The 18,872-nt window shown below is 41.0% G+C and overlaps 4 protein-coding genes across 18 annotated transcripts in view; 3 read left to right on the forward strand and 1 right to left on the reverse strand.

Moving 5' to 3' along the window:
- The first annotated feature begins 3,588 nt into the window (after positions 1–3,588).
- LOC129718141 (39S ribosomal protein L37, mitochondrial) lies at positions 3,589–5,206 on the forward strand. Its single transcript, XM_055668583.1, has 3 exons — positions 3,589–4,331; positions 4,385–4,847; positions 4,907–5,206. Exons 1-3 carry the CDS (start codon positions 3,808–3,810, stop codon positions 5,159–5,161), a joined length of 1,242 nt encoding a protein of 413 aa, XP_055524558.1. The 5' UTR covers positions 3,589–3,807; the 3' UTR covers positions 5,162–5,206.
- Positions 5,207–5,545: 339 nt separating this feature from the next.
- LOC129718142 (uncharacterized) lies at positions 5,546–6,504 on the forward strand. Its single transcript, XM_055668584.1, has 2 exons — positions 5,546–5,826; positions 5,909–6,504. The coding sequence occupies exons 1-2, from the start codon at positions 5,631–5,633 to the stop codon at positions 6,148–6,150; spliced, it is 438 nt and encodes a 145-aa protein (XP_055524559.1). The 5' UTR covers positions 5,546–5,630; the 3' UTR covers positions 6,151–6,504.
- A 9,309-nt stretch (positions 6,505–15,813) lies between these two features.
- Positions 15,814–17,768, forward strand: LOC129717576 (uncharacterized). The gene is made up of 4 exons (XM_055667593.1): positions 15,814–16,246; positions 16,310–16,450; positions 16,573–16,727; positions 16,787–17,768. Exons 1-4 carry the CDS (start codon positions 16,146–16,148, stop codon positions 17,671–17,673), a joined length of 1,284 nt encoding a protein of 427 aa, XP_055523568.1. The 5' UTR covers positions 15,814–16,145; the 3' UTR covers positions 17,674–17,768.
- LOC129717575 (uncharacterized protein CG45076) overlaps positions 17,675–18,872 on the reverse strand; it is a 43,499-nt gene continuing 42,301 nt past the window's right edge. For all 15 annotated transcript variants that reach the window (XM_055667591.1, XM_055667577.1, XM_055667576.1 and 12 more), the window contains 3 exons: positions 18,788–18,835; positions 18,676–18,723; positions 17,675–18,618 (listed from right to left, as the gene is read on the reverse strand). In XM_055667591.1, coding sequence (XP_055523566.1) covers positions 18,195–18,618; positions 18,676–18,723; positions 18,788–18,835 — 520 coding nt within the window. In that variant the 3' untranslated portion in view covers positions 17,675–18,194. The remainder of the gene's footprint in view (positions 18,619–18,675; positions 18,724–18,787; positions 18,836–18,872) is intronic.

Here is an 18,872-nt window from a genome sequence, read left to right on the forward strand (position 1 = left end):
ATCTTCTAGTGGGAGCAAGAGAAAAGCAAGAGAAAACGGAATGTGCTAACAGAGGATATACACACCAGGTAGAATGATCTTCTCCTGATTCTGTGTTCGAAATTTGAAGCGAATAGTCGGACTGCGCGAATTTGGAAAGCGCAACAAGATGGCTTCTAAGCGTCAGGACAATAAGTTTAATGTTATAAAGCTTATAATTGCTGCCATGAAATTCATAATACTGCTGCCATGAAATTCATAATTGCTGCCATGAAATACATAATACTACACACTTAAAATTGTTTGCCGGGTCTCGGTAATTTATTGCCGAGAACGGCACCACTGAGTGCTCGGTTAAAAAAATAATGACAGCTGTCACATTTTTTCGTGAATCTCGGTTCACCTAACTGATATTTCGGCTCGTTAATATTTTGTGCCGAAACTTCAGTTAGGTTGAACCGAGATTTTCGAAAAAATGTGACAGCTGTCATTTTTTTCTAACCGAGCACTCAGTGGTGCCGTTCTCGGCAAAAATTACCGAGAGCCGGCAAAAAAATTTAAGTGTGTAGTATGTTAACAAGTTTTGTTAATAAAAACTTTTTTACAGTAGTTCTTACTTATTTTTTACTCGCAAATATTACAAATATATTTTTTCCGTGTTGGGTATTTTCGTCACTGCGACCAATTTTTTGATATTTTGTGACAGGATTATTACAAATATATAGTTAAGAGTACAAGTAAACGAAGAACCAAATTCGGGAAACAAGTTCACCTTTGATTCCTCTTGCCGAATATCGTCAGCGTTCGGATTGCACTGTACATTTCGTTTCCAAAGAGACAAGTAAGTGCAGTTCGCATGTCACAGCACTCTTTATCCGTCTCTTTCCGGAGATGTCTCTGTGCAATTATGTGCAATGAAAGCGTTCGAAACTTGCTACGAATGTTGCATTAAAATCTGTGTAGGGGGATGAGGGGCATAATAAGCACATTCTGTTCCGTAGGTTCTACAGTATATCTTGATGTAGAACAAAAGTGATTTGTCTGTTTAAAACATGGAAATATACTGAAAACATCAACTTGGTTCCTGGATGTTGGAAAAATTATTATTGTTGCGCACTACAAAATAAGCTTATACGGTCGTGGCTCAATCAAGTATGTAGACACATCAATATGACGTATGGGTCGTACCCCAAATTTCATCATCATTGACGTTTTGATTTTAAGCTATAATTAGAGTTAAAAACTCATATTAACTTTAACTAATTCGATAGGAGCGAAATGGTCACCTATAGTTTGGGTGAAATAAGACAAGGTGTGTTGTCACATAAATTTACCTGAAATTCATCTCAGTAGACTTGTGAGACTTGTTCTGTTTCCATAGTCAGTGTTTGTTTACAGTGATGGTGCGAACATATATTAGAAAATCTTTGAAGCCGAATCGGTCAGAAAAAGGGACTGCAGGCAGAATCGGCCACCATAAGGCGCGACGGGACATTTACGAAACAAGCCGCCAAGTATCATGGCATCTCGCGACAAACGTTGGCCCATTAGTTGTACTTTTACACAGATATGTTCTATAAGAGTGCTCATTATGCCCCAATGGGAAGCTCATTGTTCCCCACACACCGACTGATTGTTAGTTTTATAAGCATGAATCTAATTTGTGTTTTTCACCATTATACGATAAACTTTTCAATTTGTGAATAGTGTACCTTTAATTATAAATAGTTGATTCAAGTTTTGTACAGCCCTTAAATTTTTGTCGTTTTCCATGCTTAAATCAGCAACCGAATTAGGAGCCCATTATGCCCCTATTCCCCCTACGAGTCAGCAGGAAGCCGCAAACGGGCAAAATTTTCACATAGCACAGGCATAATCAGGGTTGCCACTCACATTTTTAAATACATTTAACTACTGCACAAGAATTGTAAAGCTATCTTAATTTTGTTGGTTTCGTTGGAAAGTCGAGAAAGTCCGTAATCAATGATATCTTTAAAACGTCGAATTATAGAGAATAAGAAGCACCTAGAAAAGAAACAATTTCCTCTCTTAAATATGTGATAAACATGGGTTTTGTTGTTAACTAAATTAAATTTTAAAGTCCACTGTACAAGATGTTCTTTGACGCCTCTTTATGTTTAGGTGCTAGTTAACTTTAAAAGCATTAAGCTGTGCCTTCATTTAGTGTTGTAAGATCAATTTTCTTCAATCTGTTGTTCAACATAGAAGCATACCTTTCAAAACAATAATATGCATAGTACGGTTCATTTTTCACTTATTGAAAAGGTGTGATCCGCATCCTCATACAACACAGTTAATCGTTAAGCGTGAAAATGTCGAAAAATAAAATCTGTATAACTACAGATTAATCTGAATTTGTGGCATCACTGGCTGTGATCAAAAACTCTCTCAACAGAGAGGCACACACAGCCCAAGAAATTTTCTGAGGTAGAAACTACCGTGACTGCGGGTAATTCTGCGCAGCACGTTTTCCGCACACTCATCTTAAAAAAACAATTTTTCAACAGTAAATTTTACTAAAACACAGTTGGGTTGAGTGCTTCACCATGTGCATAGCATAGTCTGCTATAACAGTACAGAGATTATGTATGTTTTAGTAAAATTTACTGTAGCAAGCAGTTTTATAAGCTGAGTACGCGGGAAAATGGGCTGCGCAGAATTACCCGCAGTCACGGTACGTCTTTCTGCACTATACTGGGATAAATTCTGTGAGGTCTCCTGAACGACACGAAAGGGATCCGTACTGCTTTTACTCGTCTCTTTGGAAATTGATGTGCAGTCTTCCAACATCGTGCATTCACTCGTAAAAAAAAATGAGTAGCACCCGATCCCTGAGTAAGAGACATCTCCGGAAAGAGACGGATAAAGTGTGTTGTGACATGCTACCTGCACTTACTTGTCTCTTTGGAAACGAATGTACAGTGCAATCCGAACTGCTCTTACTCGTCTCTTTAGAAATTTATGTGCAGTCTCCCAACGGCGTGTGCTTTGCACGCAAAACAATGAGTAGCACCCGATCCCTGCTCTTAAGTGCTTTTCTCTCAGTGTAATCAATCCAGAAGTTCTGGCATCTCTTTCCAGCATATACACGCTCGTAAATAATAACTCATGAACTGAGCAACTCTGACTCAGTTCAGAACGATGTTCGTAGACGTCAAAAAATGAGAAGAAGTCCTTTTTGATTTTGAGGAACTTTGACTCACTTTTTGGGTTCCCTTCATATAACTTTTTTCTGAGTAACGTCGCATATAACGACGTCCATTTTGAAAGGTGGTTATGATGTGCTTCAGTTTGTAACATATGTTTTCAATTGTGTGCGCCTCAGAAGGCATTAAAACTGTTTACTTTTATTACAAGGTATAATTATTGATGAATATGTGGTGTCGTTTATTGGTCGTGGCGGATTTCTAGCCAGTAATGAAACTGAACTGTATCCAAAAAATGAGTAATGTCGTACTCAAATTTTGAGTAATAATGACTCATTTTTTAAAGACGCTTAGTGTTACTCAGTTTTGTGGAGTTACTCAATCTTAAGCCTGTAGTACACTCTTTGACCAAGCGTCAAATATTTGTCACTTTTTGACAGATAAAAATAATATGATGTTTTTGCCATTAGACAAAGAGTGTACTACAGGCTAGAGTTGTTCCACTTTTTACGAAAATGCGTCAAATGTTACTCATTTAAGAGTTATTATTTACGAGCGTGGCCGTGCATGCAATCTGTCAAATGAATATTGTGGAATTGTGTGTGGATACATTTTTTGTTATACAATTCATCTTATCAGAAGTCCTAATTATTAGTGCAATATGCGTTTCACGCCTATACTGCTCCGACAGCACATTGGATTTCACTTCAAAAAACACTGGATAATCCAGGGAAAACGAGTTCCCGTAGAAACCGGTGCGCAAGCCGAACTAGAGGCACGCGGAATTCCCGTGATCGATGCTAATGAGCTTTTAAAGGAACCGCTTGACACCACTCAGTACAATTTGCTCGGTCAATTACCACCAGAGCAAAAGTTGGACCAAAGTCATCCACTGTATAAAGAAGAACCTTGCTATTTATACGGTGATAGGAATGTCCTGTTGGAGGGCGTTCGACAAGCACAGGTTTTGCTTAACACTGTCGTTTATGATGAGTTACCACTGAGGGTGGAAGAACGCTTGGAAAAGACAAAAATACCAGCCCAGCTTGACCGCTCGATGCAGAGCTCGGTGATGGCAGCTCTCGTGTTCGATACTGAACAGGTGAAAACTGCAACCGTGAAAATTCCCGAGCGACCGGCATTTAAGTTACCTCGAAACTATGGTATATCGAACGAAAGGAGAAAGTTAGTACCGGTAATTTTTTGCCTTTTAAATTTTATTTCATATATTTTTTTAGTCGTCTCCTGCTATCCAAACTGGTTACGCACTGCGAAAGATTTCTTGGTAATTCCGTTAGTTCCACGAAGAGAATAGTTGCTAATACACGCTTCGTGGTTCCCATTACGAAGGACCTTGATCGAATCGAACTCAATCTAAAGGCGGACACATTTCTTATCTCGGCCGCTCCCATCAAACCGCTTGATAATTCAGTGTACCGGCCACAGGATCTCCCAATACCGGATCTTTTTCCCGTGAAGGAAACAGTCACGATTCCAACGACAAACTTTTACGAGTGGCAAAATGAGTATCCCATTAACCGAGACTACCGATTTTCCCATCCACACACGGTTCTGCTGCATTGCAGCCCGGAGGATGTTTCAAATGTATTCGAGACTACCGTGACGGAGGATCAGCAGGATGGGCGAGCCATGTTGAAGGCTTTCTCAGTAGCAGCTGCTCGGGCTAGACAACTGTATGGGGTAAGAATATTGATGTGTTATTAATGGCCACAATCAACGACAATTCTCGTCCCAAACAGGACAACGTGAAGGCACTTCCGCATCCAATCACCGTTCAGGCGGTTCAAACCGATAGCCGGTGGTTCCACTTTAGTATATTTCAGCTGAATACGCTAGAGTTGACCTCGACTGCGTCAGAAAATCGCAACCTGTGGTTCCGCAAACCTCGGATGGATCTTTACTCGGAGTGCGGCTACCTGGTAGGCAAACCGACACTTCACGGGTACAACAAGGAGGTGTTGAAACATATGGCCGTATTTTACGATTCGGTATGAAAACACGCACTTAAATGAACCAATAGAAGAAGGTAATGATGAAAACTGTGGATAGTGAATTTTATCCGAATCCGACCTGTTTCGATTGTACGGGACCAGTTTGGAGGAAGTTTTTTGGTAAGTTTCAATTACGTATGTTTTGTTGGAGAGAAAAACTCGTTTTTTAACGAATTGAAGGTTTGATTTCAAATACAGAACAGTATCTAGTGTTTACTGGGGATTGCGAATTGTTATCAGATGCGATATACTTCGCTTCTCGAGAGCACTTCTGGGTAAATAGTTTAGAACCAAACTTCCTTCTGTTCAAGGGTAACATTTACTACTGTTCGATAATTTAGTATACGAACCACTTGATATTTTTCATCTTCAAAAACAACTCGAGCATTCATTCAATTCAGTCATTCTGGAGCATCCGTAGAATAAGGTGCGTTTCGTATTGTCTTGTAAAAATTGCCTCCAATTGGATACAATGAAAAATCTTCTAACTTTACTGCTGGTTCTACCAATCGCCATTGTTCGCGTTCGGTCCCTTGAGTGCTACAGCTGTGATTCCGACCTGACCGATCTGGATTGCAACCAGATCGATTCGCTACCGAAAGTAAACTGCACCGACGTTTCCGGTTCCAGCTTGGTAGCATTGACCTGTGGATTGCAGCATGCTAGAGGTTTGTGGTTCATAATAAAAAAAAATCAACTTCAAAATGACGTGCTTACCTGAACCCCCCCCCCCCAAAAAAAAAAAAACAGCTAAGAGTACCAGTGCGGAACGGATCTACCGCGGTTGCATGGTTGTTGGAGAGTGTGATCTGTTGACTCGACAGGTTGAGCTGACCAGTGCCTATCGAATGGCAAAATGCCACGAGTGCAGCTCGGATCACTGTAACGATCTGAGAACCGATAGTGGGGTCAACGGTCAGGAGACACCGTTTGCACTGGTCGCTAGTCTGCTGGCGATGGCTCTGGTAGGAGTGCATGGATTTTATAAATAAAATTTCGATGGGGCAAGACCCAATTTGGAGTTTCCCAATTTCATATGTCAATAAGATTTCCGTAATTCTCGTGAACTGAATGAATAAATACAGGGTAAATTATAGACGCAACATCGACCAGCAGCGTTTTTTTTTGTTTTTTTTTTATAATTTTTGTTTCAGATTTTAGGAAAATAATGATTTTAAAACAAAAAATATAGAATGATCCCGCTTTTAGCTCGAAATCGCCGCAAAGTGCTTCTACATGGCAGAAAAGTTTCAAACTAACAGTGATCTCAAGTGAAGTTCAAAGTCGCTGAAAAACTGAAGAACTGAAGAGTTCAAAATAAAAAATATTCTAAATTAAACTTAGAATCGCTAAAAACCGTTTGCAAAAGGTCAAAACTCGTTTCATTTGAAATACATGATCAACTAGAGTCGAGTCTACACGATTTCTGTAACAGGGCTCACAAAATGGTCCTAAATTAAGGTCCCAATCCACATTGGATTAAGAATGAAATCTAACGGAGAAAAATAGCGCTCTCAGGTTCCTCCAATCGGTAACCGGTCTTATATAATTTGACGTAGGAAACGTCCGACACGTCTTACTTGGCATGCTGTGGAAAGTGTAACGAAAACCGGCCCTCTTAAAATGCTTACCATGTTTTTATCCCTTAACGGATCTTAAAGCCAATGTCTTGATTAGAAGATAAAGGTTGCTTCAAACTTATGGTGTTTATAACAATTAGCATATTTTTGCTATAGTATAGTTTTGCAGCTTTCTACCAGGCACAAGCTCGCTTCCCCATCGCTTGTTTTCTGCTGCTTGCTGTCTTACATAAAAAAGGAAGTACGAGAATCAAGCCCAAACACAACGGATACGTTTGCGTTGCGTTGACGTTAATTTGACAGAAAATGTATGGGCTAACTGTCAAATTGCCGCAAACGCAGCCGCCTTCAATCACTCATCAGTAATCATCTCATCATTCTCTGCTAGCGTGTTGGGCAGTATAGTAGCTGTATTTTGGCGCTGCTTTGTACGTTCGTTCTCCGTATTTTATTTTGCAAGTTTTCTTTTCGCGTTGGATTTCGCGTCGAGTAGTTCGGAGTGCCATCTGGATCTCGCCAAGGGGACTTTCATGGCTGGCATCAAGCCGCCCCTTCCTGTCCCTTCAGACGATATAACCGACAGTGACTGGAGAAGAAGACGATGGATAATCAAAATTCATCTGCTACAGCAACATCCACCGGTACGAAACACAAACGTAAGCAGGCCTTCTCCCGCCGGCTCGTCGGACCCACCATCAAATTGGCTGCTGCAAAATAACAAATTTATACTTCTGCCGGTTGAAAATGGTATCAGCGAGCCCATCGCTAAGTAAAAGCGAGTCCCCCGCTATTCACTCCCGTCCAGGACCTGCTTAAGCTCCAAGCAGAGCTATCTAAATTATCGTTGAGACCTTTCTGCAAAAATGTAGCAAAATTCTGTGCTCCAACATGAAGGAGTACAAATATGTAAGCGACCTACTCTTCAACTTCTTCACCTACTACACACATGACAAACCAATCTACGAAGCCTATCGTCGGACCACTATTCGGTGGTGCTGACTTTCGGTGCCCCTGCAGAGACGGTGGCCATTTATCCTAGGCGAGACCACCGATCCGGTTCCAGCGTATCGTCGACGAGAACACCAATATCGACCACCCTTTGAACACTCCAGCGGAGATCGACCAGGCGTTGGACACCCTCCAGCGTGGGATTGCCGATTGCCGTTGCAGTTCGTGCCGTCGCATAATTTGAGCTCTTGAGCCACGGCAGGCCCGTAGCTACCGGGGGGCTTAGCGTTTGCATTGCCCCACCACGCAATTTTCTCATATATTTGATTGTTTCTAGGTACAAAAAAAAACCAAAAGAAAAATCTGAAATATAAGAAATAAGCGTTATTGAATAGTCTCCAGTTTTTTTTTTTTACCGAAATCAGTCAACTTTTGTTTGTTAAGAACAATTGCACCTTGCATTTAAGTAGTTCATTAAATCTCAAAAGAACCGTGTTCAAGTTCGAACAACCAAAACGGTCGAGCTCAAAAAAGTTGAATTACTCAATCTTCTCTCAGCGTCTGGGAGTAAAAATGTCAGTTTTTTTAAATGTGTCATTTAAATGAAAGAACCAATCACAGTTTTATATGCTTGATAATATAAGAACAATGCAAAACAAGTTTTGCTGCAAAATTTAACCAGTTTTTCCAGAAGTTTTGATTTCTCACTTTTTGATTTCTTGGATTGAACAAATCGTGGGCAAAAAATGACACACAAGACAAGTTGTTTCAAATATTAAACTTTCAGTCAGTATCCAAACTCCCTGCAGTGTGCTTCTTGTGATTCTTGTTTATGTTCAGTTCAATTATTTTGGCAGGACTTTTCCACACCTCGGAAGCATAACCCAGTCCGTTACCTGGCTTGGACAACTATGTTCCAGTTAGGTCCGAAATGAAACCGGACAACAACATTGATCAAACAATGCGAATCGTAAAATTTAGAATTTAGGCTGACGGTTGAATCGGTACATTCTCTCAATATTTCTTCGCGAATAAAATCTCTCCATATCGTCGATTACGAATGATGCGACCCTCGAAGATAGGTCTCATACGTTGTAATTCTGTAATTTGAATAAGAAAATTCTTACGGGACACCACTAACGCTTATTTGGAAATAGATGAGCTTCTGAATCTTTTGGTGCTAAAACTATCGAAATTGGAAGGGAAACTGAAAAACTGATAAGAATTTTAATTTGGGTACTCCGTGTGACGCGTAAAGGTACTTTTTTGTCGAGCACATAACGGTTTTAAACTGCTTTCTCTCCAAAATAACGTTCTCCAAAATAAAATTCTCTGCCCCCCCCCCCCCCCACGCAAAACGGAGTAGCTACGGCTCTGAGCCACGGCTCATTTGCTTTTGCAGCACGTGTTTTCAATCGGTGATGGGAGCTTGGCTACTTCCCTTCAATGTGAAAGTTAGCTAAAGTCATCCTAGTATTCCCAGTACTCAAGCCGGGGAAAGAACCTTCTATTCCTAAGATCTATCGTCCAATCTTCCTACGCTCTACCCTCTCCAAGCTGTTTGAAAAGTCGATCCAGAGCCGTCTGCTTTTATTCACCGATGAGAATGGTGTCCTCCTCGAGGAACAGTTTGGGTTCCGCAAAGGAAGGTCCACCATCTGTTCTGGTCTCACTGGCCGTGCCCAGGGGGCATCGTTTAGAGAATAGAAGAAATATCAAATAGAGAGAAACGAATTGTCAGAACGGAAATAGATGAAAAGTAAACAAAGTTGAGGCGAAAAAAAAAGGTTTATAGAAAAAAGAAATAACGGTGCGGTTTATTTAGAGTGATCTTTATTTAGTTAAAATAGGTACCGGAAAATAAAGCGGATCAGCCTATTCTTAGAGCGATATTACCGTGAGTAGAACTGACGTCAAACGGGTGATATTTGAACAAACAGTTCTGATTTACAGAATCGAGGCCTAAGTAAGATCCTTTTGAGTGAAGAGTTTGTAACCTGGATAGAGCTGCGAGAGGAATACTAAAATGTATATTTCGGGTATATTAAGTTAAAATATAATGTTTAATAAAAACCTACTTCTAGTCTGAAGCTGTTCACATTGCAACTGCTGCGGACTTTGTATTTGCTATCCGGGAAACACAAACCCAACACCAAGGCCAAAGCGACAGCAATGGAGCTTTTTGACATTTAAAAGGCTTTCGACAAAAAATGGCATGATGGCTTGGTGTACAAGCTGCATCGACACAATTTTTCGATATATTTGATCAAGATCATTAAAAGCTATCTCTCGTACAGAACTTTTCCCTGTACAATGTGTGCTCAATATCGATGCAGGAGTGCCTCAAGGTAGCATCTTGGGACCACTTCTGTACAACATCTACACCTAGGACATCCCTCCTCTAGCGTGGTTTGTAACGTCTTCGTCAACCACGCTCGACGCCTGGGTTCGAATCCCAACGCCGACATAGGTGTCGATGGTTGTGGGGTGGCGTGATCCACTTTCAACCAACCCAACTGGTCTAGATAAGCCGACACCGGGAGATTTTCTGAGGCGAAAAATCTCTGGGATCACGCCTTCCATCGCATGAGGAAGTAAAGCCGGTGGCGCCGGTCTGTTAATCAACGGGTCGTAAGTTAGGGTCCTGGGTCGAGTCGCCTCTCCAGGCGTCGGTGACTGGCACAACAACAGTGGTGGCGGAACTAGACCGACGGAAAATAAGCGAGAATGAAAAAATCCCTCCTCTTCCGGGAGGTGAAAGGGTTGTCACCATTCGCGGATGATACTGCGATAATGTACGAAGGTCGCATCATCCGCGCTCTGACACGTAGTGTGCAAGGAGGCCTGGCTGCTCTGAATGAGTACTGAAATTGTGATCAATGCGGCTAAGACCAAGGTAGTTTTGTTCTCACATTCGAGATCGCCCAGGCTTGTTCCTGCTGACGAAAGCAGAATACAGTTTGTTGGCAACCTCCAACGTGGTGGTTTATCTTGGTCTGTCTCTGGACAGCTATCTGATTTTTCGGACACGTGTTGATAAGACTGAACAAATGCAGCATCCTCATCAGGGCACCATCCCCCTGATTCGTAGGACATCGAAATTGTGTCAGAGGAATAAGATGGCTGTCTACAGACAGATCATTTATCTCACGTTCGAGTACGCAATACCAGTGTGGAAGGGCTATGCCCGGACGCACAGGCAGAGGCTCCAGCGCGTGCATACAAAATATTTGAAATGACCCCAAACCTACCTCTTTGGACAAGAACAAGCGAGGTGCACGAGCTCGCAAACCTGTATACCTTGGCAGTTAAATTAGACCGCTGCTGCAATAAATATAGAGGAAAGTGCTTCACATTTGAGCACACGGTTATTCGCTAGCTCCAGTTTTTATAGTAGGTAGAGTATCGGAATATATATATATATATATATATATATATATATATATATATATATATATATATATATATATATATATATATATATATATATATATATATATATATATATATATATATATATATATATATATATATATATATATATATATAGTTTGCTTGTCTTTCAGTCACGCACACGAAAAACAAAAGCTACTCAAATTGTCTTTTTTCCAAGCAAACTCTGAACCTAATGTCGAATTCGTTTTTACGGCAGGACTATCCCGTCCCGGACTACGCTTTGCAGCTGAAAAAAAAAACACTTCCCGAGCAGTTGCAATGGTGTGCGTAATACCAGAGGTAACTGTCACTTTTGTTTTGGTCATTATCGCCATTGTCTCTTATCGCATTTGTGCAACTGTACGAAAAATTTGCCAATTTACTGAAAAATAACAAAATAAAATAAATAAAATTCAACCTGATTTTTGACACGCGAAGAACGATAATCAAAGCAAACCGATTTTGACACATTTTTTTTTGACTTTGACACATACGTGTGAATGTGTTGGTGTCTTCAAAACTGCACTCTGTTTCTTGCGCGGACTGTTCGGGACAGAAAAAGGGTAGTCCGGGATTGTCCGGAAAATGTAAAAAAAAACAGTGATAGGACAAAGTGTAGTCCGCGGGGTAGCAACACCGCAAAAACGAAAACAACATAAGGTACATCAAAGTTTTTTGTTTTTTTTTTTTGTGTAGCAATGCAAACACTACTGTCGTTACTACAAGTTACCATTGATTGCGTTTAGTCCTCTACACACCTCCTCTCGCCTGATAGGGACCCATTGAAGCGCGAGGAAATCAGAATGAACTGACTCTTAACTTTTTTAAGCACACGTGTTATTGTTCGCACATGGCTAAATGTTCTGATCCAGTTGCCAAACATATGTTTCGCTGAAGACAAAGGAAGGTGATTTCAGGATGTGAAAGGAACGTAGTGTCATGAATATTCAGCATGACACAGAGATTTTAAATTTACCAAACCACTATCAGTTGATTATGAACGTCAATCTATAGTTACATAAGCCAAAGTCAAAAGCCGCACCCAAATATTGAGCAACTGCGAGGTGCCGGGGTTGCACAGGAATGCGCGCAGCAGCTGGAGGCAGCGCTACCTAGAAGCATTCGATCCGCCATAGGCAGCACTGCTGCAGCGCTACTAGGTATAAGAGCTCCGGATCATAAAAACAACCGGTTTGACGGCTAATGTAAACAGTTGGTCGAGGAGAAAAGCACCGTACTAGAGCGAATGTGGGACGATACTGACGAGCACGAAACAGCCAGTTCTCCGAAGGAAGAAGACCGAGATTGCGTAGCGATGAAAGAGCTATACCAAGTTGAGGACTCTCGGAAGTTCTACGACAAGCTGAACAGCTCCCGCAAATGATAGGGCCGCAAGCCGATATGCCCGGGAGCTTGGACGGCAATCACCTTACGGATGAGTTTAAGGTGATCGAAAGTTGGAAGTCCCACTTCGATGAGCATCTGAATGGCGATGCAGTAGAGCGCGAGGACAGTTGGGTGTTTGATCTTGATGCCCGATCAGAAGACAATAGGATTTCAGCCCTTGGTCTCCTAGAGGAGAAGGAGGAGATTGGCCGACTGAAAAACAATAAAGCTACTAGAGGTAGCCAGCTTCTGGAATACGGAAACTTGTGATATTGTCACTGGTTTCCGTGAAGCATGTTTTCTTAACAAAATAGTCACGAAGTTTGTGTGCTGAAGAAGTGAGGACGTCTTTAAACCCTGGTTGTCTGGAGATAGATTTTGACTTCCGAATGGCACGGGCAAGTAGTTTATGATAAAAATTATTTGAACAATTTCGTGGACAAGAAATCGAAATATTTCTATTCTGGTACTAAGATCCAGCTGGTTTTTAATTTTCAGGGTTTGATGATGTGAGAGTTTTCCTTTTATGCCTGATCTACCTAAGTTTGAGCTTGAGTTTGTCAACATCGCTCCAGCCATTTTGGTCAGGTTTACGACCTCAGTCCGTTTTGAACATCGGTGAGGTTTTCCCGGATAAATTACACTAAAGCACCCGATAATCGTACGGTGGTCGGCTTGCTCATATGATTACTCAAGCAATTGAACATATGAGCCGATGCGAACCAGAGTGGTCTATGTGCCATCGAGCAAACTGTTCAGAAGAAATTTTCGAAAAATCTCTAAATGAAGTTCTGTTCAACGAATTCTTTCAAACAAAATGTTCTAATATAAAGGTTATGAAGTGGTTTAACATTGGGATACATAAAATTAACAGTTTCTTTGCGAAATCGGTGATTTTATCTCACCAATGTACATAGACCACTCTGACTTCATATATATATATATATATATATATATATATATATATATATATATATATATATATATATATATATATATATATATATATATATATATATATATATATATATATATATATATATATATATATATATATATATTCACTGGAATCCTCGAATCGTTTCGAAACAGAGTGTTCTATGTACACAAACCCGGTAAATGACAAAGAAAATGACGGTAAATCGTATAAAATGGCTAGTGTCACATGTTATATGATACATATAGCATGTCACATGTAAGATGTAACGTGTTACATTACATTTACATAATATTTCACATGTTACATTTTTCGTGTTACATTACGTGTAACATGTTACATGTCATGTTTGACATGTACAAAACAAGTGACATGTTCCTTATCACATGTAATATGCAACATGTTACGTGTTACATGATAGTATTACATCGATTCATGTACATAGACCACTCTGTTCCGAAACAAATCGGCCATTTTGTTTCGGACGAACACGGAATAAATCAGCTTTAAAATTCGATTTTCCGAAATTTTCTTAATCTCCCAACCTCAGCTTCTTGAGTAGATGCGGTTTATGCATAAAACTCATTTTCTAACAAAATGGTCTGTTCCGTAACGGCTCATATGAGTGTTCAACAGATCCGGATTTTTTACTCGTGGTGATGAAGTAGCTTTATTGTAGTCGAAGACGGTTACATCTCGGTGCCTCAAACCTTGCTCGGAACGGTGCGTGAGCACTTTTCGATTGTCGGTATTTAGCCAGATAACAAACTCCGCACAAAACTCTAGGACACTTTTTGTCATTTTCGTTATACATAGGCAGAAAGTAAGAAACGAGCTTTTTCTTTCACTGCTCTCTTATTCTCTTCACAGATTTTTTTCTTAAGCACAAGGCGTAAACCAAACTATGGCACCTCTCGCGGTCAAGCTTCATGGCTTAATCATGAAATTTTTAAAATGGAATGACATTGCACTGCCCTCGAATGCACTGGTTGCAAGGAATCAATGACTTTGGAACGTTCAAATAGTACAAAACCACATTTAAATTATGTTGAGGCCACATAAATATATCAATCAAAGCAGGTATAGTTTTGAATAGTCTTTGAATTTCTTTTCTTTCCATAACTTTTGAGCCACATATCAAATTGTTATGAAGTTTGTTATTTGTAAGTTTGAGAGATGACTCGTTCGTATGACACTAGTTATGTTCAAATAAGTCATGTGAAATAAAAGACTTTCATTGTTTTATTAACAATTTAATACATAACGGTGGCTTAAGTTCAATTATAATCAAATGAAATGGGAACGTATAGGGCAGCCAAACTTTGAAACCACGTGTTCAGTCATAATTCATCAGTTAACCTTAAACTAGCCCGCTCATCTGATAATAATATTGATCAAATCGGTTGTAAAGTTTTTGAGATAATGAAGTTTCGTGATTTTCACATTTTGGTACTTTACAGACGAAGTTACAGTCCGATTGCAGTAAAATTCAATAGGGTGTTACGAGACAGCTAGACTTATTAGTTGACACTAATTTTGTGGAAATCGGGTCAGCCATCTCTGAGAAAAGTGAGTGAGTCCAAGTAGTCTTCGGAATAAGTTCCTTTTCATAGCTGGATTTCACATTTTTAAACATAACAGGCAAAGTAATAGTCCGATTGCAAAACAAATCAATAGGGTCTCATGGGGCAACAAGACCTTCCATTTGACACTGATTTTATGAAAATCGGTTCAGCCATCTCTGAGAAACATGAGTGAGATTAAGTAGTCTTCAAAACACGTTTCTTGTCATAACTTTTGAACTACAAGTTCAATCTTTATAAAATTTAAAAGTTAAGGGTTTTTCAGGTAGCCCGTTCATTTGGAATCAATTTTGTTCAAATCGGTTGTGTAGTTTTCGAGATAATGATGTTTCATAATTTTTACATTTTGAAACATAACCTCTAAACTAAAAATCCGATTACAATGAAATTTAATAGGGTTTTATGGGACATCAAGATCTTTCATTTGCAATTTCATGAAAATCGGTCCAGCCATCTCTGAGAGAAGTGAGTGAGAATAAAAATCTGCACATGCACACACACACACACATACACACACACACACACCACACACACACACACATACAGAAAATGCTCAGCTCGTCGAGCTGAGTCGAGTGATATATGCCATTCGGCCCTTTGGAGCACTTTTATACTTTCGGTTTTGCAAGTGATTGCTATATCTTTCTAGGAGAAAGGCAAAACAAAGGCGTAGTTAACAATCTGAAAACATTAATGTTCTAGCACTAGGTTTAGGTGCAACATGACGTATGCAATTGACAACAAAGAAATTAGTTCACGTTAATCGCCTTTCCAATCTGCCTGCCTCCGCTATCCCACCCCAGCCGCTTTTCGAACATGTTTCTTCTAGTGAAACAATAACAAACATTAGTGAAACCTGTATTGATTTTTTACAAACTCACCGAATCACCTGTAATCCTGGTTTGTTTTCATTTGCCTACACATATCAACCTATTTATTCCTACCTGCCTTCGCCAAGGTAACGAACAATGGTTGTCGCTAGTGAAAACCAAATGCAATCGCCTTCTTGGATTAGTAGCAGACGGTCTAGCGTGCCGAGACGTGGCAATAAGTAATTTTAAACAGCGCAGAAAGAATCGGCAGGAAAAATCGATTCGCATTTTCCGAGCGTGTGAGCCATGAGCAAATCTCCACCATCGGAAACAACCAGCGATACACTAAGCGTGAGCGATGAATCCATCACAGCTTCGACCGCCAGTTTGTCCCCATTTCCGGTGAAGTTAGTGAAAAATTCTAACGAAATGACTGGCATGTGAAGGTTACCCGTGCGTTATTATTTCAGATCGAATGCTTTAGCCTCAGCTAAATCGGGAAAGAAAATGGCCCTGAAGGAGGAGCCTAAGGAGCGACCGCCGTGGCGTCCGGCCAGTGTCAGTTTGGTTCCGAAAAGCGATCTTCGAGCTAGAATTCTGGATGCGTCTAAGTATGTACTAGTAAAGGTGGAACAATAATAACGCGAAGAATAAGTTAAAAATAGCACACACGTTTTAGTTTCGAGAAGTTCTAGCGGGGTTTCAGTTGGTATTTTCTTTTCTGTGCATACAGACGGCTGCGGCGCGTGAATGCATCTGTTCAAACCGATCCGACCCACACGAAGCTGATGAAGGAAGCGTCCACCGATGAGCAGGAAGATCTCATTCCGATGAAGGATGAAGAAGTTCTTACGGACGGAAATTTAGTGGTGAAAGAAGTTGGCAATCGTATGCGAATATAGCGTATCCCAGTATGCCTTGATATGAAGGTTTTCTATAATTTACAGTGATTTTCACACATTCGGTTGCACAGATGACTGACACGGCAGAGACAATCGATGTGGCCACCCAGACGGCGCTGCCTCGCAGTGCCGTGTCGTTTCGAAAATTTTTGGAAGCCACCGGAGGCGGCGAACCGGAATCACAGTTTTTGACCGACGACGCACCAATTGAATTTGGGCAGCAATCTTCCAGCTTTGAGGAGTTAATGAAAATAGACCAAAAGATCAAGCAGCTTTTCAACAGCTCAGAGTTGGAAGTTATAGAACCATCGGCGGATATAACCACTATTGACGACAGTACTAACGATAGAAATACTCCAGATCTTCTGGCGACATCCTCGCAGGATTTTGGGTTGCACAAACCGTCTTTGCTAGAACCTTCAACCTACTCTTCGTGGCAAATTCCTGACTTTTCCGACGAGGAATCGGAAGAATACGTTGCCCGTGAACTTCCCCGACGCACTATTGGTGAAGGCGAACAACCGTGGGCGAATTTCAAGGATCTCGTAATCGGATCGCGGGTTGTCAATATGCGTCTCTCGCCGGTGTTACCAAGAAAACCCAAAACAAACAAGAAATCAGTCACATGGAGTGATACCCAGCGTCGGGCTGTCTCTGAACTGTTGCACGAGGCCACTGCACTGGTGGATATCTTCGACCAGGTTTCGATGCTTCTCGGCCCGGACATTAAGCTGCATACCATTTCGGCGGGTGAAGACGACTTCAAGCTACCCCCACCCAAATGGGAACCCCTTCTGACGAAATCCTGTCACATATTGGAGGAAAAGTTGGCGAACGTGCGGCATCTGACCTGCGAGGATTTAGACGAACAAATACTGATGCCGAAACAGTCGACAACGAAGCCGGTGATTGATATTGAAGTTAGTCTGTAACTAGATTTCGAAAGTTGTTTATTTGCAAACTTAACATATGTGCTGCAATTATACAAGGATGGGTGTTAACAATAAATTTTGACCGTCAGCTTAAAGATGCGTTTGTGTGTGTGTTTTCGAGAGGGTGATAATGAAGGAATCGAGTTGTAAGCTGCGGAAAAATGCACTGGTAGATATTATCTTTGTCTCCATCCACAAATGTCGAACCATGCTGTTCTTTGAAGGGTCCAGTATAGACAGTCTGCATCTATACCCCTCACTGCTTTGCATGGTACGAAATACGCTGGAGATGCATTATGTGAATGTCTAGAGTTTTTAGAGTAACACGAGTAGAATTTTTTCGGTTCTGATTTCCCTTGGTCGTCGGGTTCGATTGCAATCGGGAAAGTTTCCATCCGATTGTCGTTAGTGTCTTTCATTATAAATTATTTTTATAAGGTTGATAAGGCTTCGATTTATACAATTATCAAAACACGTTAAACATTTGGCATCTTATTTTGTTATGTTATAATGCGTTGTGGCTACTGCTCAGGAGCCGGGACCTCCTCAGCCGTACTGTCTGCGGTAGCGGCTTCCGCACTTTCGGCTGTTTCCGGCACTACCGCTGGTGGCACTTCTGCGGCAACTTCCGGGGCAGCTGGTGCATCTTCCAGTTTTGCCGCTTGACGCTTCAGCAGTTCCTCATCGGACTGTGCAATTGCTTTCAATTCGGCGATTTCCCGGACCAGTTCTTCATTGTCCTCCTCGATGGCTTGCTTCTCCAGCTCGTTCAACCGTGTGAGTTCATCCTCACGAATCTTTTGCGCTTCGGTGATTCGGGTTTCCTCTTCCTCCTTCCGCTTCTTCTCTTCGACCTGGTGGGCTTCCTCGGCGAGGCGAGCCTCCTCGGCAAGGCGAGCTTCTTCGGCAAGGCGAGCTTCCTCGGCCAGTCGCGCTTCTTCCAAGCTGAAAGCAGGGGGAAAATTTTTAGCTAACTGAAAGGAATTTACTATGCCAGCTTACCGCTTCTTTTCCTCTTCCTCTTTGCGCTTACGTTCCTCCTCTTCAGCACTATAGATTTATGAATAGGGAAAAATTAAAACATGCTACATGTAGCAGATAATTTTTATCTCACCGTTTCTTCTCCTCTTCCTCCTTACGCTTTCTCTCTTCTTCCTCCAACCTGAAATGAAAAGTCGGATTATCTTAGTTTGCTAGAC

This window comes from Wyeomyia smithii, chromosome 1 (genome assembly GCF_029784165.1).
Source record: "Wyeomyia smithii strain HCP4-BCI-WySm-NY-G18 chromosome 1, ASM2978416v1, whole genome shotgun sequence".
Lineage (NCBI taxonomy): Eukaryota > Metazoa > Arthropoda > Insecta > Diptera > Culicidae > Wyeomyia > Wyeomyia smithii.